Genomic DNA, 18,472 nt, shown 5'->3' with positions numbered 1-18,472 from the left:
TCGTTTTTCATGTCACGCTACAATCCGCTCACGTACGGCCAATAAAAAATTGCAGGAAATTGTTACATAGACGCCCTTTAATTTTTTACTAATATAACTCACAGGAGACAATTCATCATATTTACAAGACAGAGAGTGGGTGAGCTGCAGTGGTTAACACATTTGCAAATTCATCAGTTACTTCCAGCTTTTGAAGAAAAAGGTTATGTAGAAATAGCACCTTTAAATAAAAGTTTTTAACCTAACAAAGTGGTTTATAAAGTGGAAAAGTTCACCATCATCTTGTTTTCCACACAGATCCCAACTTTTGGCAAAATACTTCTGAGTGAAATATTAGGATTAACAAGGTTTATAGGAAGCACAACAGCAGGAACATCCGCCATCATATTCAGTGACCAGTGCATCATTTAGCGCCCTCTTGTGTGCTTCACAAGTAAAACACAGGACTCCACAACAACAGTGTGTGTTATAGTTGTGTGTCCCGCTGCTCCTCGGGATCCTCTCAGCACCGAGACACTGCTGGTGAATCAGACTTAATGAAAAGTGCGTGAGTCACTAACAAATGGACAAAGGGCTGCAGCTCACATGATCGACAGAAGCTGCGCGGTTAAGACAACGTTTCTGGTGAAACTTGTGTCTGACAAGTTGGTTCCACACAGACGAGCAGCGTGACCTCAGCTTCACTGGCCCAAGTTATACAGACGGTGATCTAAGGCTGCGACTGAACATCGTTGTCAGAAAATCCAAGGTGATGTCTTCAGATGTCTTATTTTGTCAGTCCAAAAACGACATGACATTAAAGATTAAAAAGGAGACAAAATATTCATATTCGAGTGGCTGAAAACCGTATTTTTGCATGAAAAATTACCTATTACTAATTAATTGATTGTCAAATACTTGGGGATTCAACAAATCGATCAGTCAACCAATTGTTGCAGCTCTAATGTGATCATTTGAAAGAGAAAATACCAAAAAGAGGACAGACAATCGCAATCAGTTTGAGTATTATTTTTTTTAAATCCTCTTGATTCCAGCTTCTTAAACGTGAATATTTTCTAGTTTCTTTTTCCTCCTCTATGACAGTATATCTAAACTCTATATTTTTGGATTGTGGACAAAACAAGACATTTGAGGACGTCATCTTGGGCTTCAGGAAACACTGAACGACATTTTAAAGACCAAACAACTATTCTATCAATTGAGAATGAAAATAAAAGGTTTAGCTGAAGATGGCCACTGTTTTTCAGTGTGCTACATGAGAAAAAAACACAACACAGTAACAGCTTCAAGTATAAAATGTAACAAGAAGATCAACTGTTGAAAAGCAACAGACTTGGAGTCATCGCTCTAAAGTGCATTACATCCCAGCCAAGGGCGGCTCGTCAGTTGAGTTATGACCAGCCAGACAATAATTAAATAAGGGATGTTGGCAGACTGTCTGTAGAGGTATGTCTAGAAAGAGGAGGAGGGATAATCCAAGTCTGTTTAGAAGAGGAGGAAGAGTTAAGACACAACCTATCTCAGTGTCTCATTCTCTTGTCCCTGTGTTTCACTGTCTGACATAAGAGGGGCTTGAGTCATCACAGCGATCCTGTAAGGCAAATTATCTTTAGTCAACATCTTCCTGGTGGCAGACACCAGGCGGGAGTAGTTATCAGGATTGTACTCGGACAGCGGGGGTCGGGTGCGCAGTAACGGCAGGTTGTCCCTGTCGGGCCGTGACAGGAGCAGAGGAGGCCGCCGCTGGCACTCGCCCTCCTTCAGGGAGTCTGGGAGCGGCTTGCGTTTACTTTCAGGTAGAAGCATTATGGACAACACGGAGAGCACGGCGAAGGAGGCGAAGATGACGTGGTGGAGGAAGTAGCCGCCATTGTTTTGGAGCTCCATCAGGGAGGAGGCCGCCATGCCAACACAACCCGCTGCCAGCACGAGGCCGAGGCATCCACCTCTGACAGAGAGAGGGAAGAGGAGCAGGAATCATCAGGGGACGACATCAAAGTGTGATGATCAGACAATACTTTATGGCCCTGTCCTGTCTGTAGCTTCAGCTCTAAGCCTGGTTCCTACAAATTCAATCTCTGAAAATGACTCACAAACAAAAGCAAAATAATTTCCTAAACCGGAGTAAACTGTCTAAGCAGCAGACTGATACATACAATAACAACATAAAACTTACATCAAATAAGCTGTATTAGGGTTTAGCTACACAGATTAGAAGCTACACAATGAGAAAAACATATCGGCAGCTTCATCACACTCACCGAACTGCAGTCGGCATCACCTCACAGGCGAAGAAAACACTGAGCATGGCGAGAGCCTGAGAGAACAGCAGGCCCACGACAGAAAGCACCAACACCAGGCCGCCACGCAGGTCTGAGACGGGAAAGAAAAACCGATTAATGTCCTATTATCTATTAAATGATCAGACCTTTAATTCTCCCAGATCTCAGTGGGAGTCCCTGCTATGTGAGATCAGGCTGGGACCTTCTTTCTAAATTTAAAGATTTAATTCTAATACATGTTGTTTTATAACCCAAAACTCAGCTCACAGGGTCTGAAGTGTATGAAATAAAAGGATCTGTCCCATTTCTTTCTTAATTTTTTGCTGAAGTTCTTCATCTACAACAGATGTCGAGAAATGTGAAATTCCTTAATTATCTGTCCCTTTATCTGGATCCGCACCAAAAGTCAGACCCATCCTCCATTCAAGTTTCATGGAAATCCATTCAGTAGTTTTTGTGTAATCCTGCTGACAAACCAACCAAACGACCAACAAACAGACAGACAGGTGAAAACCTAATAAAGATGCAGTCGTTACGTACACTGAGTGAGGGCCAGCAGCAGCAGCGATGACAGTCCGGTGATGATGGCGGAGAGCAGAAGCATACCACGCCGACCAAAACGATCGACGGACTGGCAGATGAAGATGCAGGCCAGTGCTCCGGTCAGCACTCGGAGAAAGTAGCTGAAGTAGAAGTTGGTGGAATAACTGTGCAGGTTTCTGGTGAAACAGTACTGAATTCCTGTTCCAATGAACCTAGAGGAGAGGTGAGAGAGTCAGACCATGAACATCTATGAAACACACTGCATCTCAATTTTATATAAAATGGACATTTTGTTTTTGATTTTTCTCATTAAGAATAAAAACTTACAGAGTGAAGCTGAGGATGAGGCAGTTTTTCCAGATAACGCGAGTCCGACGCAGCTGCAGAACTGAAAAGTATCTCGGCCGGCAGTCTTCTCCGTATGCTGAATCGATTTCTGCAGACAGAAACGAGGGAAGGTTTAAAGGAAAGGTTAGAATCTCGCTGTCACAAATTCTGATAGTGGCTGTCAATAAGCGCACTACAATTGCAATGAATCAAAATATGGATTTGAAAAGTGCAGGAACTCAATGAGTGCAAGTAACAAACACACTTCAGCTGGAAAAAGGCCAAAATGTATACAGGTAGAGAGTGGAGGTGGAGTCATGTGATAGCCCTGTTGGCGCGATATTGCTCTTCAACTCATCCTTTACGGTCTTAAAGAGAAACTTAACACCCCTGAGAATCTTGTCTTTGTGAAATATTTAGCAAAGGTGCTTCAATGCTTCGTTTTTTTGTCTCCTATAGCACAGGATACCCTGGACCATCCTTCAGGAGAGGAGAGGAGATAATGCCATCCTACAATTCCTTGTGGCGCCTTGTGGAACCACAGTGTTCAGTCTTTATGAGTTCTCCTGAACATCTTTCCTTTGACCTCATGACGTTTTCCATCAAGGTCAAAGAAAAGTATCTGGGGGCGCCCGGTAGCTCAGTCGGTAGAGTGCACGTCCCCTGCACAGAGGCCCTGTCCTCGCTGCAGCGGCCCAGGGTTCTCGTCCGACCTGCACTTTTCCGACCACACCCATCAAAGTTGTTTGGTGCGTTTGGAAGTGAAACAGGTTTGAAACTTTCCACTACGGGGGTCCCATGTGTCACATTTTCTAACAACCGATGCCTTTTCTTCCCTGTCCTTGTCACTACATGGTAAAATAAGAATATGCATTGAAATGTTGATGTATTAGTCAATTTCAACTTTCTGTCTTGTATCACTGTACAATGAAGCTTTTACGAGGACTGATTCTTTGCTCTTAAACATGAACTAATAAGCAATGTGCAGAGCTAATACGCCCTAATGTTGTTTCATGCTGATTGCCTTATTTCTGAATTAAAGTCAAACAGACGAGCAGAAATGCAATTATGTCGACAACAGATGGATTTCATAGATTATCAAACATGACATGTGGTAAATCATCATATTAGTCAAGTTTAGAGGTTACTCTGCGTGTGTGTGTGTGTGTGTGTGTGTGTCTGTACCTGACAGCAGGGTTTCACCGGGGTATATTTCTTCTTGCAGACAAACTCCGTTCCTGGTGGAGAATTCCTGCAGGCTCCTCTTGGCCTGGGCGATCTGAGTTGTGGCCAGCAGCCAGCGAGGAGACTCAGGAAACACTGACGCACAGCTGAGAAAAAAACAAAACTCTGTTGTTAAATCACAGAGAGATACGGAGCTCAAACATGGTCTGTAACATCGACAAAAAAGGGTGAGGGTGTAAAGATGAATGCATGCACAAAAATATTCCTGGCACATTTTTTTGGTAAGATCACAGGTACAAATAAAATGTTGTCATTTCAACATTATTTGATATCAGTTAATCGCGTACATATAGAAGGCACCAGGACATGTGTGTTTTCACTTATAAAGCCTTGTTATTATCGTTAAGTAACCAAGATATTTAAAAGGTATACAAAAAACATACGTTTAATAATGTGTCACTGCTCCACGGAGTTAGTATGGATGAAATTACAATTTCAAGCAGTTTCAAGGACTTTAGCCAAAATCTAAGCAGTTGTCAAACCTTGAAAATACCAGTGTGTGTACCAGTAAGTACCAAATTGTCTTGTTGTGATGTTGTGTATTTTGTAATTTGTTCTCAGGTCTCTGAGAGAAATAAAACATTCAGGTGTGAGGCTGAAACAGGACCAACTCCAAACTGCAGATTTGTCAAACATACTGCGCCCCAATGTGAGACTGTATATTTAAAACTGGCCTTAAAGCTTCACCAAACACAATGCAACCAACACACAAATTACCACATGACTCACCACCAATAAGAAAGCAGCAGGAGCAGAGGCAAAGTGGCCACAGCTTGGAGAACGGGCCAATCGCGACACAGAACGGCGACACCCGGCAACAGCAGCTCTGCGAACACAGCGAAGAAGCTGCTGATCATGGCCACCATGAGACGATGGGGAGGGTCACACAGCTCCAACCCTGAGAGAGCCAAGAAGGACAGATAACATCAGGACACAGATGAAGCAAAACTAATACATTTGTCCAAAACCAATCCATTGTCTGTCAGGAAATGAAAGCCTTCACACATGAAGCCAACTAAACAATCTGCCTTCTCTTTTATTGAGTTCTCAGCAGACAGAAGCCTTAATTATAACAAGTACTGTTACGTGTCTGTGTGTGTACTAGTCTCTTTTCTTTTGGTAGTTTAAAGCAAAGCAAAATTGTGCATAATAACGCTGCTGGGACACAAAGTACTCCTAACTTCAGGCACTGACGTAAACTTGTTTGGGAGTGTGTGAAGCTACGAGAGTTTCTGCTGAACTTTGACCTCCTTCCCCTCAGAGCTCGTACTCTCTTTCCACCTCCTCCCTTGTCAGAGGGGGAAACAAGGAGCTCACTTCCTGCTCACTTCCTTGCCTTCAGTTCTGTCCAACTATTGTTTTCTCCTCTCTGCGGAGGAGCAGCGCTGGCGGGACATCACTGAGAAACGTTTCTCTCAGGTCCCATCTCGCCCAGCCCGACATCAGCCTAATCTAAAAAAGAAACAAATACAAAAAAATCTGGACTCAATCTAGCCCTGACCTCACAGGAATGTGGGAGTATGTGCGTATGTCAAAAATAACACAAAAAAGTGTACCTAGTACCACCTCCTCCCACACAGGAATGTGTTCTGAGACTGTTATTACATTCCTCTGCAGCTTCACTCTTGTTTTAGACAGCTCCAGAAAGAAAACACACTGCATTTGATGTGCTAAGTTTTCCTTTTAGTCAGTGACATCTCTTTAAAGAGAAATATGATTAAGAAGGGGAGCTAAAGTTTCGTCAGAGGGGGAAAACACCGGAGAGCCCCTAAATGAGGACAGCTGAGGCAGAAGTAAAAGAGAAACCAACCAGCTGCCGTCTGTCAGTCAGAGCTCAGCACATCACACTGTAGTTTCTCATCGGCTCAAATTGCCCCACAACTCTTCAAGTGTGTCGTACACATGTCACCCATACTAAAGCAATAATATATGGACATATTTGTCATTTCAGAGTGCAATTCAAACATGTAGCTCACTAAACTACTGTGTGTCCCATTTATTATATATATATATATATATATATTTTTTTTTGTGTTAGCATAGTTTATATTATATTTATATATTTATATAGCAAGTTTATATATATATATAAACTTTATGCTAACACAAATAATATCTGATATATCAGATATTAGTTGTGTTAGCATAATGTTTTTTGGAGCTAGAATAAAGAAAACGTCAACAAACACATCTGCTTTTACCAACAGCCAATCAATGCATGTCAATCAAACTGCAAGTTTAAATCTCCACTGCAAATTAAAAGGTATAATCCTTAAGATCTTTCTGAAGTCAAACCCCATTTTTGATGCAATTTACGTGGGCATTTTTCAGCAAAAGCTGTTCAATACATTGAGATTCTGTAATTACTTCTCCATACTGTGGTTTTCATTGTTGGTGACGAGGTCCACCATTCCCACACAGGATTCAAACTGACTTCATCAACACAAGGAAGTCACAAGAAACAATGCAGCATGTAATCTAGTGTTACAGTGAGTTTGTTTGGCTGCGCTGTAAACTAGAGAAGGACATTTCAAGCAAAAAATGCTATTTGATAATCACTGTGAACTATTCAATGATTATTTGCTGGTGGTCTCGTGTTATTACTGGGCCAGTAAAAACAAGGGAAAATATATTTTTCAAGACAAAACCATAACAAACTATTCCAATATTAATATCTGATCCCTACTGTAAATGATACACCAGTTGCTCTTCTGTTGTGTTTTTTTAGTTTGCTGTCTTGCTCACCAAATCAACCTGGACAGAAACCTTACAAATTACAACTTAACAATTTAAGAATAGATATCAAATGTTCTTCCAAGGTTTTAGAAAGTCATATTTTGTTTTCTTCAGTGTTACCAAAGCTGTTTTACCAGCATCCACAATTTGTTTTGTAGTTAATTCTAATTTTTTTGCAGTCGTGAGTAACTTTTCTTTGTGATGCAATGACTAATAATAACTTCTCAGTTAACAATAAACCTTGTTTTTAGCTGGAATGCGTTCGATTAAATGTGGACATTTTTACCCAAGAAGAAACTGCATCCTATTCATCCCCTTTATGTCATTAGATGCCCTAATATAATGAACTCCCATTTATCTGACTCGTGGTTGGGATCTGATAGAGGTAATTTAATTATTCTTTATGTTATCAGAGAGACTTGAGGAGATGGGAGGTGCTTACAGATGAACATTGTGTCAATACATTTATCTACAGCTTCTCTTTACATAATGTACTGTTCAATTAATAATAAGGACAAATGTGCTAAATTTCTTTTATATATAAGTTAATATATATGGCTTACCTTTACATGAGGAGAAGTTTCTCCTATCACATGAAAACCACAGAAGATAAAACTATTGACCTGTCACTCATATAATTGCAGCATATACTTCAAACTTTCGTTGTTTTGTCTTTGTTTTGTCTTTCAGGTCTCGTTCTTGACTTTCAGACATCAGAAATAAATTTATCAAGTATGTTTAGGTTGTTTGTGTTTCCTGAAATAAAGATAAGATGGGAGAGATAGGCAGGATTTCTACTTCGCTTCTGCGAGGGCGCAATGGGATTTTTCTTATCTTTGACTGATAAGATAGTTCACCAGTTAGCTCGGTCGAAAGCCTTGCATTGGGCATTTGTATTCAGTTTTTATCTCACTATCTGATTGTTTTTTTGTGTGTTTTCCCAGAGAAAAGCACTAAAACAGACTGTGAATACTCACTGTGCAGACGCAGCTAGTCTGCCTGACTCAGGAGCCTACGTGTATGGCACCAGCGTGATTGCATTTTATTCTACACTGGGAATCACATGGCCACGATTTATTACATTTACATTACTTAACATTTACAGAACATTAGATTTTCCTCAAGAGAGAATGATCTTAATTAACTTACATTAAACAATCATCAACTAGTCTTAATAGTCAAACTTTGAGGACATGTGGAGCTGAGGGACTTTCCCCTTAAGTACATTTAACAGCAGCATGTCTTGACTGAACAACTGGATATACAGTACAAGTTCATGTGTCTTTTTTTTCTCATTTATTTATTTACCCATTAGATTCTCATTTTGCCTATTTTACCATGTTTGTATACTTTGCTAATTAATGTAATTGTTTGGGTTGTGTAAATTAAAACTCTTGCAACAAATGAAAACAGAGTAAAGCAATCTAGCAAAAAAATTACACTTACATAAACACAGTGCCAACAAGTGACTTAGAGTGAAGAGCAGGAATCTGAAAGTGCTCTCTAAAATAAACAAAGAACTAAGTTGCAGCATAGGGGGAAGGAGTCTTTCCCCAATCCCCCAGAGGAGTCAATTACTGAATAAGGCTGCAGGAAGCTTAACAGTTAAATGTTTATACAGGATACTCACTGGCAATGTACGAGGAGACAAACACCCCGGCGAGCATCGTGCCCTGAGAAAGACGCAGCAGCAGAAACACCACCGCACTGTTGGACAAACACACGGCTACACCGAACAGAATGGACAGACTGATGGAGAGGAGGAAGCACCGCCGACGACCCAACCTGAAAACAAAAAACAATGCTATCATCTCACAGAACATAAGTGAAATTATGGATCTCCAAAGTGTTCAATATTAAATAAATAGGTCTGTTCACCTTGTATAATGAAAGATGCCAGTTAAAGGGGTTTTATTGCCTAATTTTAATGGATTACTAATGCATGTTGATACATGTGAGCTTGTTTTGCAGTAGTCGATATTTCACAAATAGTTGGTTCCTTTATATATTTTACAAAATGTATTCACACTTCTCATGTAACAATTCAGGCTGCACAATATTGAAAAACACTGAGATCGCTATAGTTCAGTTTTTTTGCAATTTATATATTGCGATACGGGAATACTTTCTAGAATTAATGAAAAATGATTGTGACTTGCTGGTTTACTCACAAACAACACATTTCCATGTATACCAAAATCCTTAAATTAGACTAAATCATGCAGTATTAGACAGACTTCTCTTATAATTTAGTCATGGATAATGAAAACTATGCGAGTTTTCCTTCCAAGTCAAGCAGCAAAAATGTTGTAGCATGACGTTTTGGAGTCCAGGAATAATTACAACGTCCTTGGTTGGAGTGAATTTGCCTTTATTGACCGTGCAGAATGTGACTACATGCTGAAACGATACGTGCAGCCTTAGTAACAATGTAGTTTTTTAAAATTTAATACTGAACATAACACCATAAAAAGTATAATCATTATTTACCAGTCGCACAATGTACCAAGGAAGATGTATCCCAGGATCCATCCTGCCATGAAGCAGATATGCTGCAAAGGGATTTTCCAGTAGTCACTGCAAACCAGGTTCCACTGTGAAAGAAGACAAAGAAGTACATTCACGCATTCATAGACCGAAACAAAACTGGATATTAACTTGGAAAAAAATGCCTCTAAAAAAGAGAGCACGGCCATTCAATTAGGTTTAAAAAGAGACAAGTTATTGTACAACATACTGTATCATGAGCTTTAAGCTTTCAGTTTGAGTTTGTGTCTCTGTCTCTTCTAAAGGAAACCTTGGTCATATAAAACCCTCAGCTTGTCCCACAGATGTTGTCCCCTGTCGTTTTGTAAAAGATACTTGTGAGACTATAGGACCAAACATCCAAATGATTATAAATAGCAGTCTATCTGCAGATGTTGTGCCAGCAACTTTTAAGCATACAACAGTACAACCTCTGATCAAAAAACCCAATCTGGACACCTCAGTCCTCTCCAATTTCCAACCAATTTCCAAACTCCTGTTTCTTTCAAAAATCTTGGAAAAAGTTGTACTCATGCAATTGCAATCTAATGTAGACATACATGGCATTCTTGAAGTGTTCCAGTCTGGTTTTAAACCCCTGCACAGCACTGAGTCTGTACTTTTAAAGGTTTTTAACAATCATTAACTGCAAGTTATTATCTGCTGACTCAGGCGATTGCGCCATTCTTATACCTTTAGATCTAACAGCTGCATTCGACACAGTAGACCATAGGATCCTCATCTCTCGCCTGAAGCAATGTGTTGGCATTAAAGGCACTGCTCTGGAACGGTTCAGGTCTTACCTGTCTAACAGAAGCTTTTCTGTCAACTTTGGTGACCTATTCTCGGACCTATTATGTTTTCCCCCTACCTTCTTCCCCTAGGGTCCATCTTCAGGAAATATGGCATCTCGTTTCACTGTTATGCAGATGACACTCAAATTTACCTGCCTTTGAAACGGAAGGATGAAAACTCTTTCAAGTTATTGTTTGATTGTCTTACAGACATCAAAGCTTGGATGGCCTTACATTTTCTAAACTTTAAAGGATAACTACCGTTTTTTACAACCTGGACCTTATTTCTGGCAAAATATATGGTCATTTACTCACCCAGATAACTTTGGTGTCATTCGGCGTCGTTCGGACGAAATTAGATCATAACAAAATATTGATGAAATTAACTAGTTTCGTGGCAGATAATGCGTTATATAGAGGCTGTGTGTCGCTGCCCCGTCTCTCCCATTATATGGATATATCGCCGCTACACTGGATCTAATTTCGTCCGAACGACGCCAAATGACACCAAAGTTATCTGGGTGAGTAAATGATCATATATTTTGCCAGAAATAAGGTCCAGGTTGTAAAAAACGGTAGTTATCCTTTAATGAGAGTTAAACTGAAGTCCTGATTTTAGGACCTAGTGGTGCCCGTGATGCCCCTCATATGCACCTGTGTTCCCTGGAACCATATGTAAGACCTGCTGTGCAAAATCTGGGCGTTTTTCCAGCTGAGGCTTTTATCTAAGGTTAAGCCATTTTTATCATTTCATGACTTGGAAAGGGTTACACATGCTTTTATCTCTTCCTGGTTTCACTACTGTAATGCCCTTATGTTGGTGTTAGCCCCCACACTGCCTGATTTTAAACCTCACCTTAAAACACATTTTTATTCCTTGGCTTTTAATTCAGTATGAGAGTGGCCCCTGTCTGTCCTTGTGTCTGTCTTAACTGGTCTTTTTGTTTTTACTGCACTTTGGTCAGCTGTTGTTGTTTTTAAATGTGCTTTATAAATACATTTTGATTGATATTGATTTTGATTGATACTGGACCAACCAGCAAAACTGTTTGTGCTCTCTTTTCCCTAAGTGAACTCTTAAAGGATTATACCAATGTCTGTGCATTTTGTTTTTAAACTAAAAAACTCAAATCTTCACAAATATATAGTTATTTCCTAAAACAGCTGGGTTTTTCGGAAATAACACTCATGCGGACATAAAGAGTACATGCCTGGGGACCATTTTCAGCCAAGGATGAATACACATTTAGTGCTCTGGTGAGTGTTTAGGACAGTACGTGAGACTAAAAATAAACTACAGTGGCCATGTTCATTGTAATGCAGGAACATGTCACCCAGTGTGACCCATTAATGTGTCTTCAATAGTTTCTGGATAACAATGGATCTCTACGGCACAGAGGAATGAGCCCTGCATGCTCGTACTACTGTTTTTTTGGGATTTGTTGACATGTCGACATCCTTAACTATAATTGCTCTAAATTCCCACAGCAATACATTAACATTTTATACGTATGATGTTTCAAGGGGCCTTTGGTTTCTGTGAATTCTATTATAGTGTCACAAATGTTGCCGACAAGCCACATTCATCTAATTAGACTACGTAACATAGGATAACAGCAGGCTACCAGTCAAGTCGGACACACAGAGAGGTTTCTGTGAGGAAGCAGGAATGTAGATCATGTCGTCTCTAACTGAGTTAAGGTGTCTGCTGACAGTGTTATTACATTAGAACAAAGTAGAGCTCAAAGTAGAGCGTGCATTGCTCGTGGCTAGTAACAGTCACTGCTTTCCCACTCCTACTTATCCCTCCATCTCCTCTGAAATGTCCTCCGTTTGTAGTCAAGGTATTTCATGACAATTAACATTTTTAACAGATACACATGCACTAACTAAACCCTTAGGATATCTGCTGGACAACAATCAGCAACATTATTTACAACCCAGCACAGGTAGAGTTCAGCTCATTCTCTTGTGACCGTTGCTGCATTTTACCAATGCATCATGAGTTTTGAGACGTTCTCCTTGTCACATAATACACAATAATTTCAGTTTGCTATGACAGAAATTCAGGCAGCGACACTGTACAGTAAATCACTAATACAAAACCGCTACACAAGTGAACTATAACGCAGAACACTAATTGATGGTATATGTCGTCTGTAATAGAGGTCTGATATTAGCGGGTTTCAATGGCGACAAGACAAGAAATTAGAGATTAGGCCAGATTCATTTGCGACAGCGACCTAAAGCAAATGTAAAATGTCAGACCCACATTAATCAGAGGAGGGATCTCTGGGGAAAAGTCTGAAGACGTCGAAACTCTGGTACATTATAAAGGCCACAAGATTTATAACTCATAACCTGTGTTTGCATCGTGTGCAGAATCCATACGATGCTGGAATAATACATGCAGCCATGCTCACTGCGTGGTTATTTACATTAATCACAAATTAAATTAAGAATACGTAGAAAATAAGCGAAACATGAAGGTCTTAAAACTAGATTTCGACACTTTGTCGCTCTTGAACACAGGGGCCTCAGATAATAGAGATCCATCTTTAGGCCATTATAATGCGGACTGATACGGTGCTTGAGTTAATGAACCAAACAACAATCACCACAGAGTGATTCTTTGCGGACCATTTGAAGTGAGGAGCTACAGGGAAGTCACAAACACTGTAAAAAGTTTTTCTTAAAGTCGGATAAACAAGACAAGCATAGACCAAGCTAATGAAATGAGCTTAAGGAAGAGAAAGAGGAAGAGAGTCCAACAACATTGACGCTATAAACACTCTCCTCCGTCTCAAAGACAAACATTCCTAGTTGATTGTTAGTACAACTGTGCTCCAAGGTTTGTCTGTTGTTTTCTTTGGTGTATTTCAAGGTGATGAGCACATTGTACTCAATTTTTCCTTTAACAGAGTTTTCCTTTGGTGCAGCGAACAACGTCATGGGGAGAGGAAGCTGCTGCTGCAAAGGAGGTGTTCGGGGTCTCAGGAAGGAACACGGAGGCCTCAGACTTCCCAGAGCGGGAGCAACAGCTTATCAAGAGGGGAAGAGAAAAGAGAGCATCTACTTCCTTGGAGCCATGATACAAAAACATATACAATACTCTGAGTGGAAGTTGAGGGGTAATTACGCATAATGACTTCTTTATCCTGCTTGTCTCCACTGAAGCTCGTAACTCTCACTCCTGTGGTTTAGAGACTGCATCAAACACTGGGAGGTGTGTTACAAACTCCTGTGCTGACACAGATGTAGCGTGCACATGGGAGGCCTTTGTACAGGGTCACATGGAGAAATATTTATGTTGGAACTCTTAATCAGTATTTGCAGACTGGGATGGATCCTTGAATAGCTGAAAACAGACGGAGGAGAAGATAAACTCTATCCTGCTGTTTATTTACTCGCGTAGTTACACAACAAGATGCAGTCGTGTTGAAAGGTTATGGTATGTCTGACACAATCAAACAGGATCCATATTCTGCTTGAAAACAAGGAGTCAAAAGAGATCTTGAATGCACACCAAACTACACTTCCTTCGTTTCTTTTCACACGCTCTTCCTCAGAGTCCATACTTCAGTGCATAAGCCTAATGCAGACATGTTTACATACTGTATGATGTACGAAGCAGAGGGAAAGCACCCTGCCAGACAGATAAGTGAGAGTGGAAAAAGGCTCTGAGCAACGACAAATTTTTAACTGTTTAACCGAGCAAATATTGACTGAGTGATGTGAACAACCGTTTTTATGACCACACACAGATCCAGTTCAGCACCACCATCATGGCGCAAGACCAAAAAATGTAAATAGTTTTCAGAGTGAAAAAACTGAGGGAACCGTTTGTCCAGTCTCTGAGTTATTGTATGTGACAGTTAAAGGTGCAATGTGTACGAACTTTGGTTGTCACTCAAATACTGAACGCAGCTGTCAACATGTCGTTTAAACGAGTGTTAAAATGCAAAGCAACTTCTTTTTGGCTTCCATGTTGCTCCCACATTGTGACGTGATGCACTCGAACACACCGAAGTTGGATGCACCTGAATGCAGCATCACTGTGTGTTCCTAGTATTAGTGAAAAAACGTTTTTCTGACTGGTGGGATTCATGATCACCCCCTCAAGTCAGAACAACAGCTCAGAAAGTTAAAGAATATTTTGGTGCAGCAGCTGCTGAGTTGACGCTGAAACATGGTGAAGTAAACACTGGGTTGATGGCAAGAAACGTTTACCAAAGTCATGTATTGTTTAGTGTTTCTTGTCACTTAAATACAAGAAATAGCTGTTGTTTAAACAATAAAATGCAAAACAACATTCCGACACACTGAAGTTGGAAGAACGACTTCCCAACTTTGGAAATGGGACCATCTGAGGAGCACTTGAATGCAGCATAAACACCCGTAGCTTCCAGCTCCTAGTCCAGACTGCTAACTGCACGGCTAACAGAGCTAATAGCCAACTGCCCCTAGAGTTGGCAGCAGTTAGCTGTCACTCTGTTGATATGCTGCCCCCTATTTGTTGAATTCAACAGGTTGCTAATTCTTACATATTGCACCTTTAAAAAAAAATGGGGAAAACCAACAGCCTGATACAACTGGATCCAGAAAAGCTGTTTTTTTTATGACTCCTCAGCCTTAAGAAGTAGATGAACTAACTTCAGCTGAGTTTATCCTCCACTTCATCCCTGTTTCTTACTCCTTTTAAAGATTCAAACCCCCACACAGACCTGAAGGATGACCAGCGGCCTGAAAAGTCTCCTTACCTCAGTGACAAAGTTGCTCTGGAGCCCGGCTACATGGGCGTACTCCCACCCTTTGGTGCAGGACACCCTTTCCCTGGGCACAGTCTCAGAGAAGTCCGAGGTGTTGGACGTGTACCTGAAGAGCTCACAGTGGCTGAGCCCGGTGCCGTTCACCCAGGGGATGGTGAGGTTGAGGTACCCCTGCCTGGTGAAGTTGCTGAGGAGGAACGTGGAGGGCAGCAGCAGCGGATCCGGTCTGCAGTGGTACGAGTCCGGGATCAAAGTGTAAAACACGTCGCTGAACAGATTCAACATGACGGCGAAGTTGGGGAACCAGCTGAACACGACCACGATGCGGTTGTAGCGTCCGTAGCCGCCGGTGTGAGGGAAAACCTTCGTCTCATAGTCCATTTGAGGACGAGAGTGCGCGGGGACCGACGGAGCTGTGGCCATGGCGCAGGGAGTGCGCACACTGTGCTGTCAGCTCGCAGCGGGAGCAGGTGAGGAGGAGGAAGAGGAGGAGGAAGACGAGGAGGAGTTCAGGGACCGACCTATGAGACACCTGCTGCTTCACTGACTCATGTCAGGGTCGTCCCTGAGTCATGGAGCTGACAGCCGAGTCACCAGTTTGGATCCGGTCCGGACACCATGTGACTCAGGAGGTGACTGAACATATGGAGAGTAAAATTATATATATTTAAAAAAAACATGAAGTTGTGACATCAAAAATGTAAAATTAGGATTTAAGTTCTGTTAAACAGTTATTCCATTGATTAAAGGGGCAGTATGTAGTTTTTGGAGAAGGAATTCAAACTTGGAATTTTAACATTTGCAATATAAATGAGGCAATGATACAAACAAATAAATATTAATATTATTGAAATATTTATTTTTTCAGTAAGTAAATAAACAAGCTGTTCTCAGAGGAAAATAGGACACTGTTTGAAGCTAGAAAGGTGGCAGGGTCCGCCAAATATAAACAGAGTAAAACAGTATGAAATTGTGTTGTCCGTTAAGGTCAGTTTGTTTATTCAATCATGAAAGCAAAGAGTTGGTTTATTTAGTCAATGAAGCTCTTTCTCCTCTGATTAAAATGCTTTCCCCAAAACTATGTAGTGCACCTTTAAGTCTGTTTGGGAGACAGAATAGTAAAACTAAAACAACATAAACTGAGATATTCTGACTTTTATATCATCCCTACAAAAACATTTACCTTAAACAGTATTTTAATTACATGTACATTTTTCATCTAATCCTGTTACACAAGTTCAAGGGTTCACATTTAATGCAAAGTGTTTCTATCCTGTACAGTCAGAGTGTATAAATTTAATAACTACATGTGTGATTTATTACAGGAGACAGAATAACCCATGTGAAATGCATGACTTTTATGTATGTGTGGAAACACATATTGTTTATGTAGAAGTTCCCCTTATAAGTAAGCTGTTTAATTCATCCACATTGACTCAACATGACAGAAAAACTTTGTATTATATGTGAAAGTTTACATTAGATTAATGTAATAAAATTAGATGGAACATTTACATGTAATCAAAACACTTGAAGTCAACGTGTGAGGCATAATTATTGTTTTGAGTGTACTATGTATCAAGCTCCAAAAAAGCTGGATCCCATAATGCAATTCAACAACTGTCCCTCCCCCTAAATAGCCACTAGTTTCATACCCCTAACCTCTAGTCTGAAATACAGACTGTTTAAACATTTAAATCTTTAAATACAAACATGAGACATCCCTTATGACGTCATCACTGAAGATATTATATAACTGTTTTCCTTGTGATGAGTAAACACTGAGCTTCATGTGTAAAATTGGCATAGTGCTCCTTTAAATATTTTCCTAGTGTTTATAAAATGGATTACATGACTGAAAATCCCATTTTTGATACTTAACAATTACATTTTTGGCATAAATGATATTTCTGACATCAAGAATAATAATTTCCTGGAATCAGAAAAAAAATGGTATTAAAAGAAAATGTGAAAATGATCAGTCTTTGTGTAATTACTCGTAATATTTCTTTTAATTGCCTGATTTCACTTGTCACATTGTTTCATTTGCCGTCCTGAAGTGTTTCAATTTAGATGTTAAGCATGTGGTAACATTTTATCTGTATGAACAGTTTATTATAAGCAGCACTCCTTAACGTTCATGGAGATCTTGAAGGTTTATTTACAGCCTGGAAGAAAGTTTTAAGTTTTACTTTATACTCCCTGGGATGGGACTAGTTTTGGATCAGTTTCGTCTGACTTTGACGGGAAACATTAAATCGTACTAAGCTTAAAAGTCAACAGTCACATTCCCTCCAGCAAAAGAAACGAGTTACAAGGAACAGGAGTGAGAAAGGAAGGCACGTCCATCTGATCATTAATACAAACCAGTTTTTCTGCCTTGTGACAGTGCAGTTTTATAATGTTAATTCATATGAAAGCAAGTACGAGGCAAAATTATGTAATCGGTTAGGTGACAGGCCTTCAATGTGCATGGGTTACAGAAATGGCAAAGATAAAGGTGAAGAATCCAGAAATATAAGCTGTATTTACTATTGTGGATACATTTGGGCTGTTCTTTATGATATGACAGTATGAGAGGCAATACGGCTGTTTCTGAACTCTTCTGGGCTATAAGACGTTTCCATGTACCAATTCTGTTAGCCATGTCAGAGAAGACATTTCAGGCAGTCAGATTGTGAAACATGTTTTGCTTACACTAAAGATTTTTGACACCAAACATGCCGACCTCATTCTGCTATCAGTAGAAACTTGGATCCTGGATTACATAAGACCACCGGAAAAATGTGGTTGGTCAAAATATTATAACGTAAACATATATTCATTAATTTAAAGGTATTTTCTTGTAAGAATGCAGCTTATTTTGTCCTTTGAGTGGAGATATTTTGGCTGTATAAGAAATGATGAGGTAGCAGCTTTTATATGATGACACAGACCAAGCAAACACTAAATCAAGAACCGGAGGACGGCTGGTAATATTTCAAAATTTTATTAACGAACATAATCTCTGAGGAACAACAGCAGTTCTCGCGCTCTCTGTACATGCAACTGTAGAAAATAACAATTTAGAATTTTTACTTTTCAGTTTTAGTCTTTTTTTCCCATCCATCCTCATTTTCAGTTTCTCGCATTTTTATTTTTTTTATTGTCTTTTTTTGTCTTTATTTTTTTTGCAGGAAATCAACAACAGCTAGAGGTGAAAGTACTGGATTTCTGTTACAGCACTGACAATAGCATCAACAACCCCCTC

At 40.0% G+C, this 18,472-nt stretch overlaps 1 protein-coding gene across 1 annotated transcript; it reads right to left on the bottom strand.

Moving 5' to 3' along the window:
* Window positions 1-59: 59 nt before the first annotated feature.
* Window positions 60-15,674, bottom strand: slc22a31 (solute carrier family 22 member 31). The gene is made up of 9 exons (XM_084353572.1): window positions 15,214-15,674; window positions 9,624-9,727; window positions 8,764-8,918; window positions 5,127-5,295; window positions 4,338-4,483; window positions 3,153-3,261; window positions 2,823-3,037; window positions 2,262-2,373; window positions 60-1,948 (listed from the first exon to the last, which is right to left on the bottom strand). The coding sequence occupies exons 1-9, from the start codon at window positions 15,643-15,645 to the stop codon at window positions 1,516-1,518; spliced, it is 1,875 nt and encodes a 624-aa protein (XP_084209698.1). The 5' UTR covers window positions 15,646-15,674; the 3' UTR covers window positions 60-1,515.
* Window positions 15,675-18,472: the final 2,798 nt, after the last annotated feature.

Source organism: Pagrus pagrus, assembly GCF_965226575.1.
Source record: "Pagrus pagrus genome assembly, chromosome: 1".
NCBI lineage: Eukaryota > Metazoa > Chordata > Actinopteri > Spariformes > Sparidae > Pagrus > Pagrus pagrus.
This window is presented reverse-complemented; position numbering and strand designations above follow the sequence as displayed.

Coding starts and splice junctions, on each gene's coding strand:
- slc22a31 (XM_084353572.1), bottom strand. CDS start 15,645: ATGGCCACAGCTCCGTCGGTCCCCGCGCACTCTCGTCCTCAAATGGAC. Junction 5,296..8,763: donor TGTCTCCTCGTACATTGCCA/GTGAGTATCCTG, acceptor TGGCTCTCTCAG/GGTTGGAGCTGTGTGACCCT. Junction 1,949..2,261: donor GTGATGCCGACTGCAGTTCG/GTGAGTGTGATG, acceptor TCTCTCTGTCAG/AGGTGGATGCCTCGGCCTCG.